The sequence below is a fragment of the Mandrillus leucophaeus genome, unplaced genomic scaffold (genome assembly GCF_000951045.1).
Source record: "Mandrillus leucophaeus isolate KB7577 unplaced genomic scaffold, Mleu.le_1.0 Scaffold30, whole genome shotgun sequence".
Lineage (NCBI taxonomy): Eukaryota > Metazoa > Chordata > Mammalia > Primates > Cercopithecidae > Mandrillus > Mandrillus leucophaeus.
Window position 1 is genome coordinate 2424957 of NW_012103143.1, and position 20270 is coordinate 2445226.

Consider the following 20270-nt stretch of genomic DNA (forward strand, 5'->3'; position numbering starts at 1 on the left):
GGGAAGAAGGGAGCATTCCCTCACTGAAGTTTGAATGCCAGGAGGAACCGTAGACTGCCTCAAAAAACCTCATCATTTTCATAACTCAGTATCAGTTGATTCAGACAAGAGTTGCCAGTTGGCACTAAAATTACTAGATGAACGTTCTAAGAACATAGTCTCTAAGTATTGTTCTACAGATTATGAATTAATTACTAAGGAAAATGCTCACTTTACAGTGAAGAAATCTGGCAAATATAATTTTAACCAAGTGATTGAAATTATCACCAATAATGGGGCAAATTGACATCATCTTGTCTCTTTCTGTGTTGCTCTGGGAGAAACAAAGCTTCATTTATGTAGTACTACTGCCAGAAACACATAACCCATATTCTTCAAAGATGTCAGTGAAATGAATGGAAAAAAATGTTGAACTGTTTCAGATGAGAGGAAATTAAGGAAATAGGACTTTCGATGTGATACACAATCCTAAATTGGAAGGAAGAGGGATTTGCCATAGAGGACCTTTCTGTTTTGTCTAAGGACTCCAGCAGCACAGCCACATGGTCTGTTCTCATTTTAAGCAAAAATTTGGATGATTATACTTTTTGCAGTGTATATTCAAAAACCACCTAACTGGTAAAATATTTTATTTTTAAAATTAAATATGCTCATTTTAATTTGCATCTAGGCTTGTTACTGTTATTTTTGTTGATTGATTTTAACAAATGTTTAACATAATTTATTATCTTACTTGAGGAAAAATGTTGATATCACAATGTAGTATGAGTTTTATGGGGGAAAGACACTAGATGAACAGCATTGTTTTGGAGATGCCTTGTAGATTGCATTCTTAGAAGATTTCTGGTTTTTTTTTTTTTTTTGGCCCTGTCAGGCTTCACTACCTAGAAGAATTCTAATTAATTCAATGTCCACAGTTTAAGTCTTTTTCCACAATATTAAGCTATATATGAAGTGCGAGCCTTGGAAGATAATTTCTATCCTTTTCATGTGCAGTGTTTGGTTAATTGACATTAGAGATTTAATTTGAGTATAGCTAGAACTTCAGTGATCTTAATGTCATGCTTCCTGACATTATTATTAAATGTATTAAGTGGACTGCTAGGGGGCATTTAAAGGAAGGAAATTGTAAAATTTTAGTGTTTTAAAGTGTGGTGCCTTTATAGTGGACCCTATGTTGGATAAGAATAGAATTGATGTTTTCAGAAGACAAAGGTGAGAATATGTATTTTTCTTCTTCACTCATTGATAGTGCTATTATGACATCTGTATTTACTTCTGAGCTACTGTAAAGTAGGATACAAGCTGTAATGTAAGATACTGTAATGTAGGATGAAAGCTAAGGTAGAGAGCTGACAGTGCCTTTTTCTTATGTTTGTATAGAAAAATTTTAATGATTAACTAGAACTTCTCAATTCCCTGTGGTATAGTTCTGTGTGACCCAAGACCCTGACCCAGTATGCTTTAATGGCAGCTATCATTAAATGTGATTATCTGCTTTTTTTTTTTTTCTTTTACAGGAGAGCTTGTTTCATATCCATATCCCACTTTATTCCTGCTAATCTGCTAATGCGGTAAATTGGAGGAAAACTGTCACCAGGATAACCTGTAATGGGCAAGGAGCCACCAAGAAGAAAACATTTCTTTTAATTTTTAAACTTGTTTTGAAAGGTAAGAACGTTACGATTAGCAGGAGTTTCCTTCCATTAATGACATCAAGGAAAGCTATGGTTCTGTTGTGAGACCCTGGAGTCGTAGCAAACCAGGTGGAGACCAGTCTCTCTGAGCTAGGTGCAGTATGGTTCTGTGGTACTGTGGTATTTTTAGGAAGTTAAATGACACCCTCTTTAGTCTGCTTTGGTATATCTTCAATCTGCAGAACTCAAGGGATTCTAAGTTTACAGGAGGTTATTGAGAGGGGCGCCAAAGACCAGCCAGGCCTAGTTAGCTGAAGTAGCAGCATGCAGAGAAAGAGTCGCCACCCAGGCCACTGCTTCCAGGGCACTGGGGCTCTCTCTTTGTGTTTGTTTTTGTTTTATACCAGCAAAAGGACATTTGACTTGTGGTCAGTCACTTGTGTCTTTCAGAGTCCTAATCTCCATCACTTTAGAACTTTTTATTCAAGATTAGAGATTGAATTTGCATATTAGACTTTTGACCCAGTTGACACTTACTAGGAAGTGGCAGAAGTGGCACAGTAGTTCCTTTTGGGGGAAATGCAAGCATAGTTAATCAAATTTCGTTTGTCCCCATTGTATCTCTAGAAGGTAGACAAAAATCATTTAATCATCTACCTTCCTGAACTGGTGCTGGCTCTAAGACTTGAAATTTTAGTCACTTTTTACTCGGCTTTGTTTTTATCCTGATGAGCAGTGATTTACCAGGGCCTGTTGGTTCTACTCTTGACTCTTGCAACTGTCTTTTTCTTTTTGTTTCCACGGCTGCAAAGCTAGGTCAGACTTTGTTGCCTGGGGAGATCCTATGGTGATTTTGCTGTGAGGGGTCTGTACTTCTGACTGCCAGGTGGATGTTTCATAGGCATGTAAAATACTACTTTGCATATGGTGTCTCCTCAGCCCCAGCCCCTGAAGAACAGTCCTACTCAACCGTTGCAGTTCCCCTTGCACTTAAACAGTGACATCCTATTCTTGCCCCCGATATTCAGATTCTTGTACACAACTTAGGATTTCCTCAACTTCACCTCCATATTCTTCTGCCTGAATCCCATGTGGAGAATTCTCTGCAAGTATTCATTCCCCTTGTGGCTCCTTGTCTCATAGAGTTTTTTTTGTTTGTGTTTTGAGATAGGGTCTTGCTCCGTCGCCCAGGCCAGAGTGCAGTGGCGCGATCTCGACTCACTGCAACCTCCACCTCCTGGGTTCAAGCAATTCTCCTGTCTCGGCCTCCTGAGTAGCTGGGATTATAGGCGCACACCACCATGCCCAGCTAATTTTTGTATTTTTAGTAGAGACGGAGTCTCACTATGTTGGCCAGGCTGGTCTTGAACTCCTGGCCTCAAGTGATCTGCCTGCCTAGGCCTCCCACAGTGCTGGTATTACAGGCGTGAGCCACCGCACCCGGCCTCATAGAGTTTTATTGTTGTTCTTTGTATTTGAATTCACGTCTTCTGGGGCTCAGCTTTCTTCCTGCCTTTTCTGTCAAACCACCTTGGATTATTCCAGTTCCCTTGTGGTCACTCTTTTGTGAACTCTTAGAGCATCTCATGAAATTATTTTAGAATTATTTTTTTCTCTTTAACTACGTTTTAAGTATTTTGTGAGTAAGCAGCTTTAACTTCTTTGTGTCTTTAGTACTTTTCACAAAATATAGGTATCATTAATTGTTTGGTGGTAGGAGCTAAAATGTCAGACGCATTTCTCAGGATATTTTTGAGACTTTCTGTCTCTCCCTCCTTGTTGTTTATTTAGTTTTCCTTTGCTGATAGAGATTCTTAGCTTTGGCAGCTTGCGGAACCATTTCTAACCTTTAGTTATTCCTCCTCCTCCTCCTTTTACACATCTCTGCTTGTCAGCATGCTGTCCCACACTAGAGTGAACCCTTCACAGTCTGCAGGAGTCCTAGAATCAATGCCAGGTGGTTACAGGGGTTCCTGGAGAGGAACAGCACTGTGGGTGTAGGGCATTTTAGACCAGGGACTGGCAAACAAAGCATTTATTGCAAAGGCCAGATAATAAATATTTTAGGTTTTGTGGGCGAAGAGGCAAAAAAGAGGATTTTATGAAGGTATTTATATACCAAGAGACACAACAAGTTTTCACAGGCTTTGTTATTGATGAGATTCAAATGTAATAATTGAATTCAATTTTCTGTAATACAGCTCTCTCTTACTAGTGAGAAGACTGGAATTCTTTTTTCTAGGGGGATAATATTTCACCTAATTGGTCTTTAAAGTTAGAGTAGCTCTCATCAAAATGTATTGCAAGGGTACATCTAATCTATTAATATTGATCTGCAGCAAGGTTTTAACATTTTTCATCTTTGGAAATGTCTTTTTACACAGGTAAGTACTCCCACATTCTCTATCAGTCCCCAAGCATATTACTTCAGTTGAGTATATTCATTATTTGGAAGGCATATGTAGAATTCTCTTGGATTCTTCTCTTGATACTTACTGTTTAGCATGTCATTACGTAGTAAATTAATCATTTCTAATTATAGTTTAGGTGAAAGCTCCTTAATTGCACCCCTAAATGGATTTTGAAATATGGAGATTTCCTTTGCCTTTGCATCAAGGTCTGCAAAATGCTATGTAACCGTAGTTTCAGCTCAGAAAACAGGTCCACTGCCAATTTTTTATGGGAATGGAGAGCTCATCTCCTACAGGAAGTGTATGAAGCAGCTTGACCTTCCTTATCAACCAGAGAAAGTTGTTTAAATGACATTAATTTAGTAGATGATTCACATATCAGCCATTGAGATTTCAGCAAAGGCAGATTTCTACAGCTGTCCAGTGTTCAGTAATTGTCATTCACAGCTGTTCTTCTTGTTCAGAAAAATTTCAGTCTTTGCCCTGTGCTCAAAAAATCACAATAAAACTTTACCACATCAAGTTGCTGTGTCAGAGGGCAAGCCAGGATAGTTAAGTCCATGAGTGAATGAAGTTTACTGTTGGTGCTACTGGTTCAGTAACAGGTGATGGATTTCAAAAGTCTCCAAATGCCTGCTGGCGAATAATCAAAGAATAACTGTAGGCTTTAAACACCTTAAATTTTTACAAGTTTTCTAAGTTTGTTGAACTACGCCCTTTATTGTTCTATACACAACCACAATCAGTTGTAGCATGTCCTATCAGATTCTACTATAGGTTGTCTTTTCTCAACTTCTTTGGAAATATTCTGCCTATAGTTCTTTCATGAAGACTGTTCACAGAGGCTAAAAAGTCAGAGGTATATTGCAAGGTTTATAGCAAAAGATAACAATTGTTCCATCTTTCTCATCTTTGAATTACTCATTTGGGACTGCCACCTTCATCTCTTAGCTGTTTTCTCTTATTTCCACATTTCTAAATAATTTGCCTGTATGTAACTGTTTCTAATCTACTTATCTTCTAATTATGAAGAGGAGGTTTTAGTTCTTACATGGATAACTCCTTCCCTCCTTCACCTTTTGGATAAAGTCAGTATTAAAGGTATGTATATTTTGGTTAATTATTCCCAAAATCCCTAACAAAATTTGCAAAATTCTCTTCAGTGTGGTCAGATACATCTGGCGGTCAGCTGTGTCTCTTTCTTGGACTCACTTTTTCCACACCCTCTGCCTCATGCCTTCCTCTGTACTGGTTGCACTTGACCTTCTCCGTAGTTGCTGGTGTTTCTCCTCACCTTTCTTCTGGGAGTTGTCTGTCTCTTGATGTCTCCTATTTCTGGTTTCATGTGTTGTCATGTTTTGGTGAAGAACATTCTCCAGTAGCTACCTGAGAAAGTGTGAATAGATCCGTCAGATCTTCCATGTCTGAAAATGTTGGTTTCAAGAATTGATACTAAGTTATGGTCCTTTTTTTGTGTTGTTTTTGTGAGTCCCCCTCCTCCGCACCCACCACTAGAAGGTTTAGATTCTTCATTTCTGCTACCATGGAACTACACTCAGTACATTGGGAGGATCTGTCGCACCACTCATTGTGTTGGCCTGTGCAGGCCCTAAGGAGAGCCACATTTGTTAAGCTCTGGGAAAATTGCTTTCTTCTGTTTCCTACCCGTGCCCCCACCCCCACCATCCCCGACCTTTTTTTTCCCTTGGCCAAGAGGTGGGTGATATATTATAATATGTTATTCTAAAACTTCTTTTATTTGAATATTGGACTTCCTAAATTAGGTTTTTTGTCTTTTCATGAATTTGTTGGCGTTCTTGGCTGTCGTTTCCTTTTTTCTCCTTTGTCCTTTATTTTGTTGTGTTACTAGAGTTTCCAGAGCAGTGAAGAATGCGTGGGGTTCAACCCACTAAGCATCTGGAAGGTTGCATAATCTTTTTTATTTTCTTACTGGAGCTCCATGTCAGCCCAAATGTAGCCATGTATTGTACCTTTTACATCCGATAGATTTTGGGAAGAGATTTATAAAACAGCATGTTAATCATTTAGTACAACCTTCCTGTCCAGAACAGAAACTCCTTTTGTTCTTATAGAAAATCATCCAGGCTTTGCCAGGGCACCTCCAATTGAGGGGCCTCGCATGCAGCCACAGCCCTCATCTTTAGCAAGTTTTGCTTCTACTGCTTGCAGATAACTGGCACTTTTTACTTACTGGTTCTTATTTCATCATTGGGTACAATACAAGACAGGTCTTTTCCTCTAAGCTTTTAAATATATTCAGAGGTAGTTACTTTATGCCTCCAAGTAGTGAGCCTTTCTGCTGCCCTGACCATCTCTTTGGATGCCATGTGGTTGCCAGACTCTCTGTTTTCCTTCAGAACAGAATCTGCTATTTCCTGGTGTGACGTGATATGCTCAGGGCAGGCCACAGTGGGATTAGTTTCTGCTCTGGTCCCGGACATTGTTTATCTATTACTATATTCTGAGATTTCTTTGCTTATTAGTTACATCATAATATTAGAACTTTCTATTGGACTTATAATCAACTGAAATCTTTGGACTTTTTGTTTCTTTTCTTCACTTCAGCAGTTTTCTTCTCCCTGGCCGCCTTCCCATCTTGTTTTTCAGTTTTTGTCTGAAAAGGACTTTATATTAATTAATAAATTAATTAATAAATTAATTAAATAAATTTTTCTTGATTTGTTGTGTCAAGCAGTGTGACTGCTGACTTGCCCAGCGTTAGCTCTTCCTCTTAGCTTTGTGTTTTCTGTGCATTTTGGCAAGCCTGTGGAATCCTGCGAATCCATGTCATCAGAGCCTCTGGCCACAGGAGCTGAACTTGTCCAGAGCCACCACCAGCACTCTTTAGGCTGAATGCCCAACTATCTTGTCTGGGAGGTGATTCTCCACCCTGTGCACAGAGACTCACGGTTCCTCTTCATGAACTTGTCCTGAGAGCCATTGGATTGCAAGACTGACCTGCTGTTGCTGCCTTCTATAAGCTGAGGTCACACACAGCTGGGCTGGGCTGGGGTCATGCTCTTGATGACTGCTGCTTTGACTAGGAAGAGTGCACACTTTGGAGCTAGTCATACCTGGGTTTGTATTCTGCTAGCATGTTTACTAGCTCTGGTCTTTCGTAGTAAGTCGTTTGAGCTCTCAGAATTTTAGTTTTTCCATCTGCAAAATGAGAACAAAACCATGAAGGTATAGAGTATCTTGTATCTAAAAGCATGAAGCCCAGAGTTTGGCAGTATGGTAGGCACCTAATTGGTAGCTGCTGTTAATAATTATGTTTCCACCTTTATATAAAGTTACAGTGTCCAGACAGTTAATGTAATTGTGGAATAGCTAGGAGAGATTGAAGATTGTTTTTCATAAGGAGCTATAAAGACCATTCTCTGTTGAGCTTTTATTCCTGAGCAGTCTCAGTAGTCTACGAATCTACTTTAACTTTTCTTGCACATTAACTTGCATACTGTAAAACATTTACAAAAGAAATAACTTCCTGAAGGTTAACAGTTTATTGCTGCTTTTCTGAGGCTGTTGAGATAGCCCTGAATACTTAAGGATTATATACAGTCTGATCAAAGTTTGCTAGGGGAGGAAGATTGACGACAATAGCTAAAATTTTAAGAAACTGGCTTTTAAAAGATTTTTTTTGTGACCAAGTTGCCAATTCTGTCTTTCATTGTGGAATTGTTTATAACCACAAAATAAATTTGATAGCTCTTTTCTTAGTCTGAAGACTGCTTCCTTTTGACCATTTGCCAAAAGCATCTCAGTGTGCTCCTGAATTTCTACTTGATTAGGAAAGGCCATTTTCTTTGGGTACATTGTCTGTAAGATATTTAAATAATAAATGACCATTGTCACTTACCTCAGGTTGGGTGAGTCATAAATGGCACGTAACTGGGTTTCACTTAATATAAACTTCACTGACTTGGATTTTCCAAGTTTTCCCTTCACCACATTAGTATGGAATTCCCTTTCTAGCCAAGCAGTTCACCATTTTTCATTTGCTGAGGGCCACCTTGTATCTCTTCAGTTTTGGAGACTTAGAAACTTTTTGTGTTGTTTCAAATAGCCATGCCAATCATAACCATGTTTCCTACTCTCCTCCAGTTACCTGTTGCTTCCTTTCTGATGTTTGACTCATTTGTTTGCTCTTGGAATCCTACCCAGTTTCAGAGATTCCAAGAATCTTGGATGCTTCAGATGGGAAACCTTTCTAGGGCCCATGAGAATTTACTGATTTGCCTTTGACTTAAAATTTTTTTTAAAATTTTGAGACAGGGTCTTACTCTATCAACCAGGCTGGAGTGCAGTGGCGTGATCTCTGCTTCCCAGACTCAAGTGATCCTTCCACCTCAGCCTCCTGAGTAGCTAGGACTATAGGTGTGCACCACCATGCCCGACTAATTTTTTGTACTTTCTGTGGTGGAGACAAGATCTCCCTTTGTTGCCTAGGCTGGTCTTGAACTCCTGGACTAAAGTGATCCACCTACCACCATCCCCCACAAAGTGCTGAGATTACAGATGTGAGCCACTGGGCCTGGCTAACGTTGACTTTTATCATACCGTCTTACCTGTATTCACACACCCTCACCTCCAGCATGCACACGTGCATCTGGATCCAGCTGGGTATTCCTTGCCTCTCCTCGGTTTTCTTGGTCTCTTAAGAAGACTCCTGGCAAAAACTCGACTACCCTTGTGCCATCCTCTTTACTTGCCTTTCCCCACACAACCCCTCAGTCTCACTTCAGCAAAACTTGTTCTTAGTATAAATAACCCATGCTTTGCTTGTACTTGGACTGAAGTTTTCGAAATTGTGGAAAATAGGCTTAGAAATTCCTGTACATTCAAACTTTCATAATGAGAATTTGTAGAGGAACATGTTACTGTAGTTGCTTTAATTTGAACTAGTTGACAAAAGTAAGACTGGATTTTTTGGTTGGTGGTTGACTTTTTAAATATAAAAGAGAAGTGAGTGATGATAAGGTTGTACATCTTGTCTTGCTGTTAGCATCCTAGCAGTGTACTTGGAGTTAGTACAGGGTATATATAGGCATTTGCCTTCTGAGGGTTGTGTATTTCCCAGACAGCTTAGAATTCTAAAGGCAAGTATAAATTTGTATAATTTGATACCAAAGTACAGCTCCAGAATGAAGAAAAAGTGGAAATTAGACTTGGAGGAGGCAGAATGCTGGTGGCATTAGAGGAATAATGGTCATTTAGTGTGAAATCTCATAGCGGATGCCTTGGCTTTGAGCACAGAAGCCATTGCAAGGCATCATCTTCTGCCCTGGTGGGCCCCTCTTCATTAGGCTCGCCCCTCTCCAATCTGTCTTTCACGTTGTTGACAGTTACGCATTCACACTCTAGATCTGCTTTTGTAGACTCCAGTGTCTGTCTTAGCACAGTGGGCAATCTCTACAGTGCCCCACCTCGTGCGTCTTAATCCCTTCCTTTCTTGTCCCACATTTAAGTCATATTCACACTTGGCCAGACCCAAAAGAGGTTTGTCCTCTTCCCTCTCTCTTCACCTTTGTAGGAGATATGAACTCTGTTGAGAGTGTACTAACCACAGCATCATTGTCATCTCCACATCACTTCCAATGTCTGCTTCTGTTCAGAATTGTTTTTGTATGTTATTAAAATACTTAGTTTAATCTCTGTTGTAGATATTTCAATGCACACTTCCCTCAGTTAAAACTCATTAGGTCTGTCTGCTTCTGCAGCAAGTCTGCACAGTGCGTTCACACACAGCCCTTTGTGATCTGGCCTTGTGTTGCCAACCTAATCCTACCACCTACCCAAAGGCTCCTTCTTGTCCTTAGGGTCTTCTCCCTGCTGTGACTCCTGAAGCTACTGGGTCTTCCTGTTCACTGCTTTCAAGGAGGTGTCGCCTGGCCTGGAATATGTTGTGCAGCTCCATTCATCACCTGCTAAATGCTCCATACAGTATTTTGAGGCTCATCTTAGGCTTGACATATAATGAGCTCTTTTTTGGCCAGGCTGTGCTCCCTTGAGCTACCTTTCTGTGGAGCAAGGTTGAAATGTATGCCTTCCTTTCTCTGTTTTCTCTGTTCTCAATTTTATTGTATTTTTCAAGGCTTTAGGGACCATCTGTCGTACTACTCCTGTATTCCTTAATGTAATTCATATTAATACTTTAATACCTGTTGGTTACTATAGCATATTAAATGAATTTGATTCCTTTATTTATTCTCAAAGAAAAGCTTGAAATATCAAAGCAGTTTCAAGTTAAAACTGGAAAAGATTCTGGAATACCTGGATGGTAGAAAGCTGATTGCTTTTGACACCTTCTTTGGAAGAAGCAGTTGCAGAGATACAATAAAACTGGATTTGAGTTTGTATTGCCCTCTTCTCTAAAGAAATATATTGACTCTAGTATGCACCTGATATTTGATTTAATTTGTGTGTCTAGGGGGCTGCACCTTTATGAAATTGACACCTTTACTAAGAATGGAGAAACAGCTACTGCGTGAACTTTCTGTGTTTTGTGGTCTTTTTTCTTAGAAGTTAGTGAGAGCTGCTTTCAAAGACCAGTGGCTTTTACTCCTTTGTGTTCCATGTTTCTGCCCCTTCTTGTGAAAATTTCCCTGGGCATTGAGCTTTGCTGTCAGGGGGAAGAGTTTCTCATTAACTTGCAACACTAAGAGATAACCTCAGTTGGAGTGACTCCGTTTTTCCTGTTAATAGACACTTTCCTCCCTGGCCCTTTCTTAGTGGCATGCAGCTTTTGGCATGCCTGGAAGCAATCACCAAACCCTCCTGGAGCCCAGCAGTTTTACATTTGGATCTTGTCAGGCACTGTTCAACTAAGCTTCCTGCATGCGTGAATCCAAGCCTAGAAGGAAGTCCTCAGCCTCCAGGTGTCTGGACACTGCATCAGTAGATGAGCCAGTACGAACAGCCTTGCCTCAGCTTGGTTGTTCAGTACATCCTGTTCCCCAGCCTGCTTATAAACTTGGCCAGCGGTTCGGTGTAAACGCGTCTGCTGCTTATGGAATAATCAAGGGATGCCGTGAGGTCTGTTTTCTTGAGGTTGAGTGAGAATTCTAGTTTTTTGTCCACACTAATCAAATATCTTTGTTTCCCAACATTTTTTAATGGCCTGGGCATTGCTCCTTCTTCTGAAAATATATTTTGAACTAGCTTATTAAATGAAATCAATTCTCAGAGATATGTACCTGTTTTTGTGTGTGTGTGTGTGTTTTATTTTTCAGATGGAGTCTCACTCTGTCACCCAGGCTGGAGTGCAATGGCACGATCTCGGCTCACTGCAGCCTCTGCTGACCGGGTTCAAGCGATTCTCCTGCCTCAGCCTCCTGAGTAGCTGGGATTACAAGTGCCTGCCACTGTGCCCGGCTAACTTTTGTATTTTTAGTAGAGACGGAGTTTCACCATCTTGGCCAGGCTGGTCTTGAACTCCTGACCTTGTGATCCACCCACTTCAGCTGCCCAAAGTGCTGGGATTACAGGTGTGAGCCACTGTGCCCAGCTGGTGTGCATCTGTTTTTAAATTTGGCTCCTTAAGGTCTAAACCAGCGATGACCCACCTGTGCCTCTCGATGAAAGATCTAGCTCTTTGCATTATTTCAAGATGAAGGATTTGAAAACTTTCTTGTTATTGGTATAAATGTTTCTAGATATTAGAGGCTACAAAACAGTTCTCGTTTTCTTGTGATCTGCTTTTTTTGAGTTGAAGAATGTCTGCCTTCATTTCAAGAATATACATGATTTCACCTGTATGTTTCTGTTTTAAAAGAGAGGAAAAACGTGGCCTATCACCTCTTCTTACCTACCCCACTTTGGCCCTTATGTGGAAAACATTGTTAGTGATAGTAGCTGTGGAAGGAGATGGGGGGCTGTTTCAGTGCTGAGAGAGACTTTGAATTATAATGTCATTAGAGCGGGGCTGTCTAGTACAGCAGCCACTGGCCATGTGTGACTCTTGAGCATCTGAAATGTGGCTGGTTCAAATTGAGAGGTACTGTGAGCATAAAGTACACATTGGATTTGGAAGACTTAGTACCAAAAGAAATAATATAACCCTGTTGGATATATTCTGTTAAAGATACTTTTAAATTTAATGTCATCATTTGTTTTTCTCTTTTACTTTTTGATGTGACTACTAGAACATCTAATGTGTGGCTCATAAGTTTATTTATTATTTCTGTTAGATGGGTCTGACTTGGATGACGTAGAGCTTGTGTAGTTCTAGTAGTTTTAATAGTGGTGGGAGAAGGGAGTGCTGACGGGAGACTTGGGGTGTATAGGAATTAGAACTTGGGCAATGTGTGTTTGCATGTCTTTGTATAAGATCGTGTGAAATTTGTGTGTCAAATATTTTCTTTGTAGTGTTGTGTTAAATATATAGTATTAAAAGTCATAACACATTTTGTTGTCTTAAGTCTTTCCCGTGTGTTTTCTTGGGCGGAAGCAGCTGCTTCTATTTTTGTTCTGTTTGTGCTCCATATGTTTAGGTAGCGGCAGCTTCTACTAGAAATATCTTCTGCATGTTTATTGCCAGTCTGGCATATGATGTCAGATATTCACTTCGGTGTTGCTATCTTGAGGATTCCAGTGGGACCAGTTATTAAAAGGTATAGACAGAGCTGGTTTCATGGGTGTGGGACCTGTGCAGTCTCACAGGGCTCGGAAACACTTGGATTAATGCTCTGCTGTTTGGATTCTGTCTTGAAATGCATCATAATCTTTGAATCTTTTTCGGAATCTCTAAACATTTTGCTCTGGGCCCAGCTAGTTCTGGGTACAGTTATTTCACAGTTGATAGTGTACAGTTTATTGTTCTTGGATACAAAGTTGCCAAATTTAAGCAGAGTAAGTTCATTTTAGTGGGAGATTTTGAGTTTGAAATTCATTGAAGATCTTGTCATCCTCACAGCTGACTGCTCATTTGTGGGTAGGATCACCAGTAGTTCCTCTCTTCAGAGTTCTAATAGTTTATCTTTTATCGTTTTTATGGTATGTTATGTTCTGCCTCTGTCTTGTTGAATGAAAACCCATTAATAATCAGCTTTTTCAGAGGGAGTTTCTGAGATAAATAACACAGTGCCGTTTGCACTAGTATGCTTTCCTGTGTTTTTCATGACTATATAGTTATTTTGAATATATGGATTTAAATTTGTGAAGATGTAGATTAAAACAGTCCTCCATTTATGAATTGTAAGCTGTCAGCAGTGGTTTAAAATCAGGCATCAGCAGCATCTGGGGACTAGAGATGCAGAATCTCAGGCCTGAGTCAGAATTTATTGAGTCAGAATCTGAGACTGTGTTTTATTTATTTATTTGTTTGTTTGTTTATTTTTTAAAATTTTAGGACAGGGTTTCACTCTTGTTCAGGGCGGTATGCAGTGGTATGATCATGGCTCACTACAGCCTCAACCTCCCAGGCTCAGGTGATTCTCCCACCTCAGTCTCCTGAGTAGCTGGGACTATAGGTGTGTGCCGCCTGTTGCCCAGGCTGGTCTCAAACGCCTGGTCTCAAGCGTTCTGCCCATTTTGGCTTTCCAAAATGCTGAGATTAGAGACGTGAGCCACCATGCCCAGCCAAGACTGCGTTTTGACAAGGCACTAGGCTATTCATTGCTGTGCCTATGAAAGTTTGGGAAACTTTAAAGCTCACTGATATCATTGTTGGATATATTCATTGCCCTAGTAGCTTCTGTTTGCCTGAGTGTGCGTATGTTGGTGCCTGTATTTTCTAGCTGCTATTGTGGGTCTTTCTTATTGACTCTCTGCAACCTGTTTATTTGCTAAGGATACTGAGGCTTAGAGATGAAGTGGCTTTCCTGAGGCCTCAGGGCTAGCCAATAGTGGAGCTGGTGTTAGAATCCAGGTCTGTTAAGATTCTTAATAGTCCTAAAAGAGGTTGAGGGGATTTGTATATTTGATGAAAACAAAGCGTTGTAGGTGGTTCACATAAATTATCATTGGACCCTTATTGAATATACTAGCATTCTACTAGCAGTGCCTTGGCAAAGTTCACAGATAGACTGATGTTCTTGTTCTACCTCTTGTAAATAATTTAGCCACTGTACCAGTTCCTAGTTCCTGTGTCAGAGACAGGGTGGCACCTTTTTCCAGAGAATGTCACTGCTTGAATACCTTGAATTCAAGGTACTTGGCCTCAGATTTTGAAAGGCTTTGATATCATAAAGGTATTTTAATAATTTTAGAGGGTCATTAAGTAAAGCAGTTGATCTGCGATGAATAGATTTACTCAACAAATGGATCCTTTGATCCTATTTTGTGTATTTAAGATGGCAGTTTTCACTTGTCTTCCATTACAGGAAGGTGGGGAACAGCAGACATTGTCCTCTGTGGCATAAAGTAACAGATGACTCCCCAGTGACCTGCTTTCTTAATCTTAGCCCTTTTGGAGAAAACTCCGTTTTCAAACTACTTAATCCAGCTTACAAAAAAAACTCTAGGATTTTGAAGAAAGATAGAGGGTAGTTTGGCTTTACTAAACTCTTTGCCCCACTGACTTTGGTGGAAGAAATTATCCCTAAATCCTATTTAAGCACGGTCATGTGCTGCATATATGACGGTGCTCCCATAAGGTTATAATGGGGCTGAAAAATTCCTGTCACCTAATTAATGACAACATCTTAACATGGTAGTGTCTGTTCAGATACACAAATACTTAGCATTGTCACGACTACCTCCGTGTTTCAGTACACAGTAACATGCTGTGCAGGTTTATAGCCTAGCAGCAATAGACTATACCAGATAGTCCAGGTGTGTAGTAGGCTAGACTGTGTAGGTTTGTGTAAGTCACTCTATGATATTCACACAACGACCAAGTCACCTGATGAAGCATTTCTCAGTCTGTATCCCCGTCATTATTCGTTGCATGGCTATGTAGTCTAGGTTGTGAATTTTAAAGGATATTTATGTTTACTAAAAACAAGTTGTTGAAGTTCTGACATTTTGGTTTTTCTGCATATTTTAGAGTAGTTATATTTTTAAAAGGACTCCATTTTACCCCAGGGCTCTGGCCAGTTGAACTTTGTAACTGTTATTTCATACCTGGCTTCTTCCTACTTGAAAGAGTACAAATAGGAGTGAAGGCCGAGCAGGGATGACTCACTTACCAGTGCCATTTGTTCCCAGTCAGCTTGCTGTTTGGCTAAAAGGTAAAATACATAATTTTTGCATAAGGAATTAGCTGTGGATATATCTTGGTTTTGAGTTTGTAGTATGTCCAGTACAAAGATGTATATTTCAAAGTGTTCTTATCTGAAAAATGCTATTCTAACTCTGAACAGTGGGGAGCAAAAGGAATTAGTTGGCTGAGTGTGGTGGCTCACACCTGTAGTCCCAGCACTTTGAGAGACTGAGGTAGTCGATTGCTTGAGGCTAGGAGATTGCTTGAGACCAGCCTGAGCAACATAGTGAGACCCTGTCTCTACAGAATTACAAAAAAAATTAGCCAGGTGTGGTGTTACAGGGCTATAGTCTCAGCTACACTGGAGGCTGAGGTGGGAGGATCACCTGAGTCGGGGAGGCAGAGGTTGTAGTGAGCCAGGATAGTTGCTAAAGAACTCCTTTTCTTGTGTTTAAATCTCAAGTTTAAAATCAGTGTACTAAACCCACAAAGTCATGGCTGGGGAATTGGAGGACCTGATTCATGAGTTAGGCCACGCTGCAGGAGCACACAGGCTCTGCTACAGGAAGGTTGCTTCTAGCTCACTGGAACAGCATTGGCAGGAGCTTAGAGCAGTAGGTGACTTTCTTCCATGTGGTGATTTGGGGACCAAGGCATGTTCCATGTTTTGGTTCTACCATCCCTCAGGGTCTTTTTGTCTTCAGCATTCAGCCAGATACAGGTGAAGGACCATGGGAGGTTTGATGGCTCCTGGCACAGTGGAGGAAACTCTGTCATGTGGCCACACCTATATGGTGAGTGCCCCAGGAAGGGGGGAATGGAGATGGGCGACTGTCAGCACCTCACTGGGCAGGGTGCAAGGGCTGTGGGGTAGGTGTTGGGTGGACTCAGGAGACTGCAGAAAGCAAAGTGGGTGTTAGTGGGACTTTTATTTCCTCTGGAACAAAGGACACTACACTTTTCTGTGAAAGACTAGGTAGTAAATATTTTAGACTTTGTGGGCCGCAGATGGCCTCTATCATATATTCTTTTTTTTTTCTTAACCCTTAAAAAATGTCAAAATCATTCATAACTGGCAGGCTGTGAGCTGGATTTGGTTTGCCAACACCTCTTCTTACTTCATCACAACTAATTATCTCTCTTCTTTATAAACCCAGTATGAATGAGTTTCCTTTATAGTAAGGTTGAGATTTTGGAAGTCAGTTTTTACTTGAGGCAAATAAGTTGTATCTTGATTCATAATTCAGAAGTGTCATTTTATCTAGTTTTTAGACATAGCTTGTCACTTGATTGGTGAATGTATACCCTGTTTATTATTAGCTAAAAATAAGTGCTTGATATCAGATTCACTTTTTTTCTGATTTATTTCTTAGTATTTTTCATACTTTGCCTTTAATACTAAGTATGGGGAATAGTAGTAAAAATATATTTTAAAAAAAGGTTTTGTGATTTTTAAGAACACAGAGGAGCATGAGCCGTATTACTCTACCGGAAGCATTGGTGGGTAGCGCTGGCGTTGTTATTCCGTGCCCTCAGACAGCGAACCACTTCTCTTCCTCTGTGGGAATGGAAACCCAGCTTTTTCCCTCTTCCACTGAAGTTATCTTTTGTTATACATTTGTCTTTTTTTCTACTTGTTAGTTGTATTAGTATAAAATGGCATAATGAAGTTATTTTGTTTACCATTTCCCACTCGTCTGAAAATCGCAAAAAGCATTTATTGCTAAGGTTTATATCCACTGACCTTTTCCCCAAAGTTCTTTTCCTGTTACTTGTATGTCGTCTTTGCCCTTATTTCTTTAATATTTGTATTAGAAGTAACTTGCTCTTATTTCCTTCACTGGCAGATGTGTTACATTGCCCACTGGGTGGCTTCTGTGGATGCCCCTACCCACCCCTCGTCTTGAGCAGAGAAGTCCTGTTAGCTTAGGACCATAGTGGCTGCTGTCAGTGTGAGGAGTTGTGCTTCTCTAGCATGGTCTGTGATGTCATTTGGACATAATTATTAGACTAATCCAATAGAGGAACGAGACAGCCCTGCCGCTGACTGTGGGCCACCGCTTTGTGTCATCCCACAGAGCTTTGTGCTGAACGTCAGTCCTCCACATCGACTCCTCTTGTAAGATGCTGTGTGCAGCCATCACAATGGCTGCCATCCTTAAATAAGTCTTGGTCCTGTTGCTGCTAATTGATGTGCGCTTGTCGCCATGTGTCCTTTAAAGCATTTAAAGGTTTTTTTTTAAAAAAAAACAAGGAAGACTTTTGTAACACCCTTCACTTTTTATAATATTCCTATTTAAAACTTGTTCTTTTAAGGAGCTTTTGAAAGCTGCATTAAAACTGTGCTTGGCTGGGCACGGTAACTCATGCCTGTAATCCCAGCACTTGGGGAGGCTGAGGCAGGTGGATCACTTGAGGTTAGGAGTTTGAGACCAGCTTGGCCAACGTTATGAAATCCTGTCTCTACTAAAGATACAAAAAAAAAAAAAAAATCAGCCGGTGTGATGGCATGCTGTAATCCTAGCTACTTGGGAGGCTGAGGTAGGGATTACTTGAACCCGGAAGGCAGAGGTTGCAGTGAGCTGAGATCATGCCACTGTACTCCAGCCTGGGTGACAGAACAAGACTCTGTCTCACAAAAAAACTCTGCCTATATTTTAAATAATATGCTCATATACTTAAGAGTAAAATGTTCAGTGATCTCACTGCCTATCCTGTGAAGTGGATCTACTTTTTACAGAGCCTTGAGTAACCTGCCATGGTACAGAGTTTGTTTTCCTTCTTTTATTCCTGGATTGATCAGTGTTTATACTAGCAGTGTCAGTGATTTTGCCCTCTATGATCTCTATTTTAAAAAATTTTTTCTTTTTTTTGAGGCAGATGTTCATAAAAGCATAAAATCAGGATATATTCCTGCCTGATCTCCTAATGTCGGTGGGTTTTTTTTGTTGTGTTTTTTTGTTTTTTGTTTTTTTATGGAAATAGGGTCGTCACCCTGTTGCCCTGCTGGAGTATAGTATAGTAGCACAATCATGGTTTACTACAGCCTCAGCCTCCTTAGTAGCTGGTACTACAGGAGTGTGCCACAATGCCTGGCTAATTTTTTGAATTTTTTTTTCTTACAGACATGAGGTCTCACTATGTTGCATAGGCCGATCTTGAGCTCCTAACCTCAAGTGATCCTCCCGCCTTGGTGCCTGCCAAAGTGCCGGGATTACAGGTGTGAGCCACTGTGCCCGGCCCAAATACATACTTCTAAAAATATGTGCTATGCATGGACTACCATCCTTTGCGGCCTCCTTCCTTTTACCTAGGCTCTTGTAAATAGCATGTGGATAGTCTTGCTTTTTTGGAGATAATGATAATGGGACACCTCACTAAGTGGGTAGTGAAGCTCCAGCTTATACATAGGTTTCGTTTAGGAGTTACAGAGAGTCAGTATGTATTACCAAACTCCGGTTTAGGAATTCTGCAGTGAGCATATAGACAGACAGGAAAGGTCTTTGAATGGTCTTCTACTGAGGTCTTTACTGTGATGCCATCATCCCGTCATGTATCTCAAAAGTGGCTTTTGAGATCATCCCATCATGAATGGCAGCCTTTAGATCATGTAGTGAGCCCTCTGTTTTATGTGTCTGTTTGTAACAAATAAGTACCTTTTTTAGCTCTATAATTTGAAGTAACAAACTCTGTTTTCCTTGTTGAGGAAGGATGGGCATGAAGCTGAGGAACGAATATGTATGTGTTGTAGTGATTGGGTTTCGTTGTCATGTTTTGCTAGTAACCAGAGGAGAAGCAGTTTCTCTAACTCCTGGAGAATTAGTTTTCAGTTTTTAGTAGTATATTAAAAATGGCACAGATTTTACCAGTTTATTTCTTCAGGCTTTTGACTATGAAAGTACTGATTTGCAGTGATTATTTAGTTCTTTAGTCTTCTGAAGCCTTCTAGATATTTAGGCTTCACTGCTTATCGCTTGTTGCTGAAGATATTCTGTCCTTCACCGTTAAGAAAAGAGTGACTTTTCTCTTTTCCCAGCATCACTTCTTAACAAAGTATGGATGAATTACTTTTGCAGGTTAAAATCGTCCCAAGTGTTAGCTTTGAGCATTTTCAAGTCAAAATTTTTTATCAATTAAAATATTTTCTTTTTTGAGAAGGAAAAAATTCTGCCAGTTATGCTTTAAAAAGTATTTTGTAGGTTCAAGGGTCAGTGTGAAGCTTATTTAACTTATGTGAGTGAAGTTGGCATTTTAGACTATAAAACTGAACTGAAATATGAATTATGGAAAATTAATTTGTAAAGTTGAAATTTTATGAAATACTTTCTGCATTTTGTTTAGACCAGCATGTTTTGGAAATTTGATCTTCACTCATCATCCCACATAGACACACTTCTAGAAAGAGAAGATGTAACACTGAAGGAGTTAATGGATGAGGAAGATGTTTTACAGGAATGTAAAGCCCAGAACCGCAAACTTATAGAGTTTCTGTTAAAAGCAGAATGTCTCGAAGATTTAGTCTCATTCATTATAGAAGAACCACCTCAAGACATGGATGAAAAGATCAGATACAAGTAAGACAATTCAATCTTCTCTCTAGAGTGGGACTAAAGTGAATTGGGGGTAGAGTATACAGCTCTTGTTCAAGGATTCTCCAGTGTGACTGTCGCCATTTACAGAAGGGTAAGATAGTCAAGAATGACAGGCTCAGTGGAGCACAAAATCCATTCTAGCAGTAAGTCCAGGGAATCACAAGAGTTTAAAATGAGTGTTCTGAATTTCATTCAAAGGTTTTCTGGAAAGGCAGCGTGCTTTGTAAACAATGATGACAAATGTCTCAAAAATAGTAAGATGATTAAAATATTTACTTTACAAATAGGAAGATGGACATTATGTGACTACGCAAAATCGCACAGCAAATCTAAGTCAGAACTTGGGGTTACTGAGAGCATTGCTTATACAATAAATTCTGACCTTTTATCAGCTGAAAATAAAGGAATGGGTATTAGTGAACATCAGTGTAGCTGGTCACACCATGGGTAACTACAGTGGATTTTG

At 40.0% G+C, this 20270-nt stretch overlaps 1 protein-coding gene across 2 annotated transcripts in view; it reads left to right on the top strand.

The window, feature by feature from the left end:
* Positions 1-20270, top strand: part of PPP6R3 (protein phosphatase 6, regulatory subunit 3) — a 168427-nt gene that overhangs the window by 62362 nt on the left and 85795 nt on the right. For both annotated transcript variants that reach the window (XM_011987057.1, XM_011987058.1), the window contains exons 2-3: positions 1521-1671; positions 19554-19786. In XM_011987057.1, coding sequence (XP_011842447.1) covers positions 19560-19786 — 227 coding nt within the window. In that variant the 5' untranslated portion in view covers positions 1521-1671; positions 19554-19559. The remainder of the gene's footprint in view (positions 1-1520; positions 1672-19553; positions 19787-20270) is intronic.